This window comes from Mesoplodon mirus, assembly GCF_964341445.2.
Source record: "Mesoplodon mirus genome assembly, chromosome: 3".
Lineage (NCBI taxonomy): Eukaryota > Metazoa > Chordata > Mammalia > Artiodactyla > Ziphiidae > Mesoplodon > Mesoplodon mirus.
The window spans coordinates 24,204,305-24,215,659 of record NC_138978.1 but is presented as its reverse complement, the minus strand read 5'-3'; the positions used below and the strand labels follow the sequence as shown (position 1 = coordinate 24,215,659).

The window sequence follows — 11,355 nt, the reverse complement described above, 5'->3', positions numbered from 1 at the left end:
AGCAAACCTGCCAACACCTTGATCTTGGACTTCCAGCCCTGAGAACTGTAAGAAAATAAATTTCTGTTGTTTATCACTCAGTCTGTAATAGTTTGTTATGGCAGCCCTAGCACACTCATAGAGCCGCCATGTCACCACACTTACCTGGTTTTCTTCCCACCTCACTAACACTCTTTCACAGTGTTCTGACTTACTCAGATTTATAACTGTTGGGGGCTCTGTCCTTTATCCCCTCCTCTTTTCCTCTATCTATACTTTCTCTGTAGGTGATCTCTCTTTTTTTTTTTTTATAATTTGGCTGCATTGGGTCTTAGTGCTAAGATCCCTTAGTACACGGGATCTTTGTTGAGGCATGCAGGATCTTTCATTGTGGCGCGCAGGCTCTTCTTTGTGGTGCGCAGGCTTCTCTCTAGTTGTGGCATGTGTGCTCAGTAGTTGTGGCACGCAGGCTTAGTTGCCCTCGGCATTGTAGGTGATCGCATGATGCCTCTGGCCCAGATCTCTCCTGAGCTCCTGGAGAGCCCCACTTGGGTCGATTAACAGATATCTCAAAACTCACATGGCTGGTGATGGATGGTGGTGACGGTTGCACAACAATGTAAATGTACTTAATGCCACTGAACTGTAGACCTAAAAATGGTTAAAGTGGTAAGTATAATGTTACGTATATTTTAACACAATAAAAAATGTATAACTTTATGAGACAATCTGAAATTTGAACTCTTAATAGATATTCTATTATATTCAAGAATTATTTTTATTTTTAAAAACCAACATGGCCAACACTGATGCTCCCACACACACACAAATTCCTCCCAAAGTCTTCCCCACTGAGCTAAATGGCCCCTTCAAGGACCAATTTGCAAAAGCCCAAACCTCCACTCATCTACGCATTTGGACAAGCCAACATCTGACCTCATCTAATCCATTAGTAAGTCCTGTTAGCTCTCCCTCCAAAATATATCTTGATTCTGTCTCCTCACCTTGCTGTGTGAAGCAAGATGCTGTTACTACTCCAGTCTAAACCAGCATCATCTCTTGCTTGGCATCTACTCCGACAGCTTCCTCTCTGGTCTCCTTACCTCCTTTCTTGTCACTTTATAGTCCATCCTCCACCCAGCAGCCAGAGCAATTGCTCTTAAGGATAAGCCAGGTCTTGTTATTCCCTTGCTTAAAATTAGCCCTATTGCCATTGCATTCAGGATAAATTCCAAGCTCCCAACCATGGCCTCCGAGGAGCAAAAACATCAGGGCCCTGCCCACTTCTCCAGTCTCATCTTGTCCCACACTCCCCTTCACACACCAGGCTCCCTCCTCACTGGCTGCTTTCACTTCCTCAAATGCCCTGTCCTAGTTCCTAGGCCTTTACCAGCAACTCCTTTTCACCCATCAAGTCTCAACCCAAATGCCACTTCCTCCGTGAGGTTTTTACTGACCTTGATATACAGATTAAGTCTCCATCTCCATAATTTTTGCTTTCAAAGTACCTTGTGCTTATCCTGTGTAATTACTTACCACAATTGAAATATACAGTTAAGAAATTTTGGTTCTAGGGACTTCCCTGGTGGTCCAACGGCTAAGACTCCATGCTCCCAATGCAGGGGGCCCAGGTTCGATCCCTGGTTAGGGAACTAGATCCTACATGCATGCCACAACTAAGAGTTCACATGCTGCAACTAAGACCCGGCGCAGCCAAACAAACAAACAAATAAATAAATAAATATTTTTTAAAAGAAAGAAAGAAATTTTGGTTCTATATCCATCCCCTTTCCCTGGAATATAAACTTCAAGAAAGATAGGAACGGTCTGATTCATCCGAGCATTCAGCTCAGAGCCTCAAATGTAGAACCTCAATAAATATTTGGGGAATGAATAAATGGTCTGTGCCTGATACTGTTGACTCTCGTTATATAACTTTTCAATAAATATTGGTAAAATTTATTTTACAAATTGGTAAAATTTAAGTGCCCAGTACCATACCAAACACTTTATAAACATTATTTGACTTAACATAATGCTCCTATGTTGTTATCCGCATTTGGGGGAGGAGAAAACAGGGCCAGGGAAATGAAGTCATGTGCCCAAGGCCACACAGCTGAAAGGATAGAGCCAGGATTCAAACCCACGCAGCCTGACTCCAGAGCCCACACACTTACCCACTTCTTATCTCAGAGTTCTGCCTCCCTGAATTGGCATTCTGATTTTATAAATCAGATCCAGGTGCTTGTTTGATGTGACTCCCTGCTGAGTGAACTAGGCCTGATCTTGAGCCCTGGTAAATTCACTGAAATAATAAACGTTGCCCAGGAAGGCCTCTTGGTCATAAGTCAGCCTCCCCTAGTCTGACCCCATCTACATTTGAACCCCATCAACAGCAGGTAAGTGCATGATTACACCACCATGTGCTAAGTGCTCTACTGGGGGGTGAACCTGATGATCTGGGAACTCAGGGAGCAAGCAAATTGTTCTGCCAAAGAGGTGGAGAGGGAAAAACTGTGAAGCCTGTGCTAGACCATAAAGGGTGACCAGGAACTTAGCAAACAGACAGGGTAACAGAAAGACATCCCAGGCACAGCGAACAGCTTGCAGGCACAAAATTGCATGACATGTTCAGAGTATGGAAAGGCATCTAGTCCTGACTCTGCCTCCCAGTTCCAGTCCTTAACCCAGGCCCTCTGCTGCCCAGGGTCTCCCAGCTGCATCCTCAAGTAGTCAGGCCTCTGTACAGAACAAGAGCATACGTGTGCACTGTGGTCATAGGATTGCAAAGCACTTTCATCCACATTGCCTTGTGGGGCGCCCTTTAATTTACAGATGATGCCCAGCCCAATGCCTGACACTGAGCAGTAGGTGCTCAGTTAAGTGTCACTGTTTAGAATGATGATGGTTGTTGTCCCTGTTTGAATAGTAACACCTTCATCCCATTGTCACATGACGATTAAATGAGATAATTATTGGGAAAGCACTTTGTAAACCATAGAGTGCTGTACAGATGAGAGAGTGTTGTCATGACCTTTTCCTCCAGAAAGCCTTCCAAATTCAAGCTACTCAGCCCCATGGCTCCACTGTAGGGTTCCCGCCCCCCACCGACACGGGCACCCTGGCTCCCCTGTTAGAGCTACTGGGAGCAGGGCTGTCTCTCCCTCCTCAGAATGGGGCCTCCTCAGGGCTGGCCTGTGTCTCCCCATCACACTGAAGGCCCCCAAGAGCCAGGCTTATCTCCTCTATCAGACTAGGGTCTCTGGGGCCTGGCCTGTGTCACCCCAATTAGGTCTGGGGTTCCTAGAGCTGTGTCTTCCTCTTGAGACCGGGGACTCCTGAGGGTTGACCTGTGTCTCTCCCTTCAGATAGAGGGCAGCTGATGGACCATCTTCCCCCAAGAGGCCTCCTACCCCTCTGAGTGAATGGCCCCAGTCAGGCTCCAGGCTGTGGAGATCCCAGCTGAGGTCTTTCCTCACCCTCCAGGGCCTCCAGGGCTGACCCTGGCCTTCAGGCCACACACAGGGCTCAGAAAACACAGTTCCTCATAGTGCGAAAACACAGTTCCTCATAGTGCAAAAACATGCAAGACTTGAAACCCGGGGGCCCAACTTCCAGACCAGCTTTTCCATGACCCCCAGTGAGGGTTCTCCTCCCTCCTCTGGGTCTCCTCTTCCTCAACTTCTTCCTCAACCTCTTCCTCTAGAAAACAAGGGTGAAAGCAACAACAATAACAATAACAACTGTCCTCTTTTCCAGAGCACTTGCTGTGCCAGGCACTCTGCGTTCTCACAACACCTAAGAAACGCATTATTAGAAGCAGGTTTGCTGTGAAGCTAATGAAGCTCAAATTCCAGAACCTTGCATTTGCATGGGCTCTTCCAAGGCAGCAATGTCTTCTTAGGTCCCAGCAATGTCTTCTTAGGGTCAAATACATGTATATTTTTTTCTTTTTAATTTCCAAAAAATAAAAAATTTAAAGTACAACTAGTCAGGATCACTGCTTTTTCCCACTCTATCCTTCTTCCCAACATGAATTATTCCCAAGACACCTGGAAGTATGCGGGTGGTGGAGGAGAAACAAAGATTTGAATGGAGCAAGAAGCAAATCTGTGCAAAATTTCGGGGCTTCCCTGGTGGCGCAGCGGTTGAGAGTCCGCCTGCCGATGCAGGGGACACGGGTTCGTGCCCCGGTCTGGGAGGATCCCACATGCCGTGGAGCGGCTGGGCCCGTGGGCCATGGCTGCTGAGCCTGCGCGTCCGGAGCCTGTTCTCCGCAACGGGAGAGGCCCCAGCAGTGAGAGGCCCACATACCACCAAAAAAAAAAGAAGAAGCAAATCTGTGCAAAATTCTTTCAATCATTCATCACTAAGTTGTCATTTCATATTGACACCAACTCAAAAAGGAAGTTCCCTCCTATAAGGAATAGGCAGTATATGCAATCATAAATGTTCCATGCATGTTTTTCTTTTCCAATAGGCATTACCCAATGTAGAATTTATAAAAATTCTGATTACAAACCTACAAGCAGTACTAAAGGTAGCAAATACTGGGTTGGCCAAAAAGTTCATTTGGGTTTTTCTATAAGATGTTACGGAAAAACCCAGATGAACTTTTTGGCCAACCCAATACATCTATGTGTGAAGGGGCGTGTTTTACATCTCCTTACTATCAAGAATAAAACTTAAAAAAAATTAACCTTGCAAGAGGAAAGACAGAATCATCTCTCTATTCCCACTGTAGAAATTTATTTTTAAAAATCATTGACAGCTCTACCTCCTTCTCTTCCTTTCTCTTCCTGAAAACGTCCATCCTAAAACTATTGGGTAGAAAGGAACAAGGTAAAAGCACACACCAGTGAAAGATGGCACCACAGTGGCCTCAGCAGGGGCAGGAGGGTGTCCTCAAAGAGCAGCGACCTGGCGTAGAGGGACAGGCCCAGCAGGGTGAAGAAGAAGTCCATGAGTGGGAGGGGCAACCTGACCCGAGGTATCAGAGCCCAAGTTGGGAGAGGAAGGCATCTTACAGCAGAGAGGGTTGTGGCGGAGATGGCAGATTGGTTACAAATGGAGGCTTGATCCAATGAGTAAATAAGTTAAAAATAATGAAAACCAGGGCTTCCCTGGTGGCGCAGTGGTTGAGAATCTGCCCACCGATGCAGGGGACACGGGTTCGAGCCCTGGTCTGGGAAGATCCCACATGCTGCGGAGCAGCTGGGCCCGTGAGCCACAGCTACTGAGCCTGCGTGTCTGGAGCCTGTGCTCGGCAACAAGAGAGGCCGCGACAGTGAGAGACCCGCGCACCGCAATGAAGAGTGGCCCCTGCTCGCTGCAACTAGAGAAAGCCCTCGCACAGAAATGAAGACCCAACACAGCAAAAATAAATAAATAAATAAATTTATAAAAAATAATGAAAACCAGATTTCTCAACGTCAGAGAAGAGAGGTATAATATAGAAAGGGCGAAAACTAGAATGAATCCCATTATAGTGTATTAAAATTACAGGTAATAGTATGAACTCATGTTTTTCAGTACATATAAATAAACATAGGTATAAATGTGTGTGTGTGTGTGTGTGTGTGTGTGTGTGTGTGTGTGTGTGTACATTCCCTAACTCTGGGAGGGCTGGGAAGCAGTGGCACCCTAATAGAGATTAATAGATCTTCATTTCTAAATATGATTCTGGTACCCAGATCACGGTTTCTTTGTTTGTTTTTGCGGTACGCGGGCCTCTCACTGTTGTGGCCTCTCCCGTTGCGGAGCACAGGCTCCGGACGTTCAGGCTAAGCGGCCATGGCTCACGGGCCTAGCCGCTCCGCGGCACGTGGGATCATCCCGGACCAGGACACGAACCCGTGTCCCCTGCATCGGCAGGCGGACTCTCAACCACTGCGCCACCAGGGAAGCCCCCAGATCATGGTTTTTAAATACTATTCTCCACTAAAAGATTAAATCAGAGCTACGTGTAGTACTAGTTGATTCCAGGGGCTGGAAAAGTGATATCTTCATATACCAGGAAACAAAGGATGTTCAAAGAGTAATGGGGGCATGTCAAAAGGACATAGACTCCAGCTTGAAGGGATTCCCATTGGCCAAGTCTGTGACAATCTGAGCATCAAAATAAATAACGATAGTAACAACTACAAGCCACTGAATAAAATAGGAGACCATGAATTCATAGTTAAATACAAACACACACAAGTACATTCAATGTATGAGGAGGAATGTTTACATAGTTTCAAAGTACCTCCTCAAGAAATATTGATTCAGGGACTTCCCTGGTGGTCCAGTGGCTAAGATTCCTCGCTCCCAATGCAGGGGGCCCAGGTTCGATCCCTGATCAGGGAACTAGATCCCACATGCTGCAACTAAAGATCCTGCATGTCACAAGGAAGATCCCACATGAGCGGCAACAAAGATCCCGCGTACCACAACTAAGACCCAGTGCAGCCAAATAAATAAATAAATAAATATTTAAAAAAGAAAGAAATACTGATTCATTAAAAAGGGGGAAAGAGTAACTGGTATACAGAAGAGTCTGACAGAAATCCCCTTAATCAAGTGACAAAGTGAACCCTGGGACAAATGGAAATGTGTCCTCCCTGATATATCAGGGTGTATCAAGAACACAACATCACTTCCAGGGACAGTCCTACTAAAGATACATAACCCGAGTCTAATCACAAGAAAGCCACAGACAAACCCCAATTGAAAGCCATGAGACAAAATAACAACTCTTCAAAAGTATCAAGGTCGTGAAAGGCAAGGACAGGCTAAGGATAGTTTTCCTGACCAGTAGGGGCTAGAGTGACATGGCAGAGAAATGCAATGTGCGATTCTGGACTGAGCCCTTTTACTATAATGATTTCACTGGAGCATTATGTGAAACTTAAAGGCGAAAACTAGAGATTAGATATTAATTTCCTGATGTTCAATGAGATTAGATGTTAATTTCCTGGTTTTATTCAATGTTAATTTCCTGATGATGATTATGTTGTGGTTATGTAGGAAAATGTCCTTGTTTGTAGGAATTACACACTGAAGTATTTGGGGGTGATGGGGGCTCAGGTTGGCAATTTACTTCCAAAGCGTTCAAGGTAAAAAAGAAAGTTCCCTGTACTGTACATGCAACCTTTCAGTGTTTGCGTCAGTTTCAAAATAAATATCATTAACATGTGAAGAGGCGAGCAAAGAGTGTGCAGCTAAAATATGTAGGCAAATATTGTCAGGCAATTGATCAGTAAAAGTACTTTGTTATTCTCCTGGGTTTGTGATGTTTGTACTTCGTACTGATTTGTTTTATCATTTATTAAATGTTCACTTTCACACCTGATTTTCTATTCTTAATGAAGGCCCTACAAAATTGTATCAGCTTCATGCCCCGTAAAACCAATATTCATGAGTGGGCTTTCTTACTACCCTTTTAAAGATGAGAAAACTGAGGCACAGAAATATAAAGTGACTTGCCCAAGGTCTCTCAGTTAAGTGATGAAGAAGAATTTGGACCCAGCCAGTCTGACTGTAGACTCTCCTTCCACAGGATGTTGTGAAGACCCAGTAAGATAAAAGGGCATTAAAGGAACTTTATAAACGTAAGAATGAAGATTATTATGCAATTGTAATTGCATGAAAGATGCGTGCCTGTCTGCTGGGGCCTGTTTGCCTTAGTTCCTTAGTCAGAGGGAAGGAGGAGCAAAGTCCTCCTACTGTATGCCAGAAACTGCTTGGAATTCAACACGTAAGATCTCACTTTGTCCTCAAAGCACCCCTGCAAGCAGGCGTTGTCCCAGATGGAGCTTCTGAGGCCCACAGAGATTTGGGGTTCAGCCCACAGCCACATAACTGAAAAGTGATAGAGCCAGGAGTAGAGGCCAGGGATGGCGATGGCTGCCCAATAGCGTGTTAGCAGAAGGCTTGCCAGGCTGGGCTTGCCGAGGTCTACAGACATAACGCAGCCAAGGACCTTCCCACCAGCTCTCACAACCCATGCCCCAGCATCTGAGACAGATGCCTGGGACAGTGGAGCCATATGGCTGGTGGCAGAGCAACATTTCTTCCCAGATCATAAGTGGGCAACATCCGCAGACCAGGAAGCAGCAGCAAGGCGGGGGCCCAGGTAGTCACCAGCTCTGGCTGCACAACTGGGGCAGTGGGTCCAAGGGAAAAAGCAAGGACTTTGGAGTCAGACTGATGTGGGCTCTGTCTCTTCTTAGTGGTGTGAACTTGGGCAAGTCACTTTACCTCTTTGAGTTTCAAAAAGTAAGAATTGTGCCTCATAAGGAAGCTCTGAATATTAGAGTGGGAAGTGCCTGACACATAGTAGGTGCTCAGTAAACAGCAGTATTTCATTGTAATTCTGCAAGGGTTTCTCAGCAGATATGGCCCCTCAGGAGCTCCAGGAATCCAGGCTGGGGAGAAAGAGCTCTTAAGGACCTTATTCGTGCAGGGCCCCCCAGAACTGGAGTCAGAGGAAGGCAGCCTCCTAGACTACACAGTGGGCAAAGTCCTCCCAGCCCCCCAGGATCCTGGCTCCCTTCCCTGCAGCCTGTTCCTCACCAACAGGAGTAGGGCCCCAAGGTTAGGCAAACAAGTGAGTGATAAGGTGCTTCCAGGCTGGGCCTTGTGTTCAAGGCTTGTCCGGCTCTGGGGCTGGCTTCCTAGCTGAGCGAGAGTCCTGCAGGCACCAATAGGGACACCTGCCATGGCCACCTGCTGATTGTGCACCTGAGGCCTTGGTGCCCTGGTACAGCCTGGGTTAATGACCCTGTTTATCCACTTGAATCATCTGATAAGGGGCAGCAGGGCCAGCAGGCAAGTGACCCTGTGCCCTGCACCCGCTGCTTCATTGACTGAAGTGATATCAGGGCCACGTGGAGCTTCCAAGCCTCCCTCCCCCGCCACTTCCCCACCGGTCCTGCCAGGGTCAGTGTGAGTTTCTTTTTTTTTTTTCAATGAACATGACTTCTGGAGTCAAGGTTGTTGGGCGGTTCCCCCCTCCCTCCCCCATTTGGGGATATAAATAGCACCCACAGCACAAAGCAGAGAGCGGGAGAGCCTGGAGGAAGGAGGAACAGATCCTCAACCATGAGCTCCAGCCAGCCAGGGACCTGCCCATGCCAGGGTGCTGCAGGCCGCCCAACCATTCTGTATGCACTTCTGAGCCCCAGCGTCAGGGACTGGCCCTCTGTGCCCCCAGCCCGTGGCCGCTGCCTGTGCAGGCAGCACCGGCCCGTCCGGCTGTGTACTCCCCATCGCACCTGCCGGGAGGCCTTGGATGTTCTGGCCAAGACGTTGGCCTTCCTCAGGAACCTGCCATCCTTCTGCCAGCTGCCCCCCCAGGATCGGCGAAAGCTGCTGCGGTGCTGCTGGGGCCCCCTCTTCCTGCTTGGGTTGGCCCAAGACACTGTGACCTTCGAGGTGGCTGAGCTCCCAGTTCCCAGCATACTCAAGAAGATCCTGCTGGAGGAGCCCACCAGCGGTGCAGGCAATGGCCAGGTGCCGGATCGGCCCCAGCCCTCACTGGCTGCGGTGCAGTGGCTTCAGTGCTGCCTGGAGTCCTTCTGGAGTCTGGAGCTGGGCCCCAAGGAATATGCCTACCTGAAAGGGACCATCCTCTTCAACCCTGGTGAGCTCCCAGACATTCCTGGATGGGCCAAGGCTGGAGGGGGGCAGGGCCCAGCCAGGGACAGAGCCTTCTAAGGGCTTGACATCTGTGATCACTTTGGGTCCTGATTATCACCAAATAGTCATCTCACAAAAGAGGCTCAGAGAGGCTAATTGACTTGGTGAAAGCCACACAGCCAGGTAGGGGCAGAGCAAGAATGGGGACTCAGGTCTATTCATATCAGTATCTAGTCCTTGCCACTCTGCCTAAGAAATTGCCCTGACCCTCAGGGAAGGTGGGAATTGGGAAGGGGAGGGTGGGCAGACACAGCTGTGCCTCAGTCACGCCTTCACGAGCGGACTGCATGGGGAAGTTCTGAAGGTGAAACTCTGTAGGTTCAGAAAGACCACATAGAGAAGAGGAATAAAGATGAAGGCGGGGGGGGGGGCTTCCCTGGTGGCGCAGTGGTTGAGAGTCCGCCTGCCGATGCAGGGGACACGGGTTCGTGCCCCGGTCCGGGAGGATCCCACATGCCGCGGAGCGGCTGGGCCCGTGAGCCATGGCCGCTGAGCCTGCGCGTCCAGAGCCTGTGCTCCGCAACGGGAGAGGCCACAGCAGTGAGAGGCCCGCGTACCACAAAAAAAAAAAAAAAAAAAAAAAGAGGAAGGGGTGTGGGGGAGGAGAGGGAGGAGTCCCCATAAACTTCAGCCGGGAGAGCAACGGATAGAGGAAGTGTTCTTTGTAATCTGGAGAGCATCTAGATGAGAATTCCTCACCAAAGGCCCTCATAGAATGCATTATTATAATTCATTATAATCATAGCGAATACTCATATTACACTTACCATATGTTAGGTCAAGTTCTAAGGCTTTTACATATACTAGCTCATTTAAACCTCAGAACAAGCCTAGGAGATAGGTACTATTATTTATCCCGATTTTACCAATAAGGAAACTGAGGCACAGAGATTGAGTAACTTTGTCCAAGGTCACACAGTTAATAAGTGACAGTGTGGGATTCAAACCCAGGCAGCCTGGGTCTTAACCATTGCTCTATACTGCCTCTCCATAAAGGATGGATAAATGAAGTGATAAATAAATAAATGAAGGAGGTAGTAATGGGGCCTCAAAGGCCAAGCCGGTGGCCTCTGGTCTTGGGCCAGTCTTGCCCCGTGGTGTCAGAGTAGGCTACTCACCAGCCATCTGTGCCTTCTCTGCCCACAGACGTGCCAGGCCTCCACGCCTCCTCCCACATCGGGCACCTGCAGCAGGAGGCACACCAGGCCCTGTGGGAGGTCCTGGAGCCCTGGTGCCCAGCAGGCCAAAGCCGCCTGGCTCGTGTCCTCCTCACGGCCTCCACCCTCAAGTCCGTTCCACCCAGCCTGCTTGGAGACCTGTTCTTTCACCCTGTCATTGGAGACGTTGACATCGCTGGCCTCCTCGAAGACATGCTTTTGCTGAGGTGACCTGCTCCAGCTCAAGCAGAGACTGGGTGGAGGCTGGCAGCACTGATTCAGCCTGGTTGCTCCCTGGGTGACCCAGTGCTCCCAGAGGCTTCCCATGAGCAGTTGGTCCCGGCCCAGCCAGGTGGGCTATGGGGCCCTCACTCAGCCCCACCCCTTCTTGGCCTTCCTTGGTTTGGACACAGTGCTCCAGCTGTCTGGCCAGCCTTTGGTGGTCCCAGAGCCTCTGGGCCAAGACTCCTATTCCCTCCTGGGATGGGGTTGGAAGTTTCGACTGCTCATTGGGCCAGGAGTCCTATTGACTTTGTAC

At 48.6% G+C, this 11,355-nt stretch overlaps 1 protein-coding gene across 1 annotated transcript; it reads left to right on the top strand.

The window, feature by feature from the left end:
* Nucleotides 1-9,063: 9,063 nt before the first annotated feature.
* NR0B2 (nuclear receptor subfamily 0 group B member 2) lies at nucleotides 9,064-11,048 on the top strand (the record flags this gene model as incomplete). Its single annotated transcript, XM_082615112.1, has 2 exons — nucleotides 9,064-9,604; nucleotides 10,807-11,048. 2 exons carry the CDS (start codon nucleotides 9,064-9,066, stop codon nucleotides 11,046-11,048), a joined length of 783 nt encoding a protein of 260 aa, XP_082471238.1.
* Between the last annotated feature and the right edge of the window lie 307 nt (nucleotides 11,049-11,355).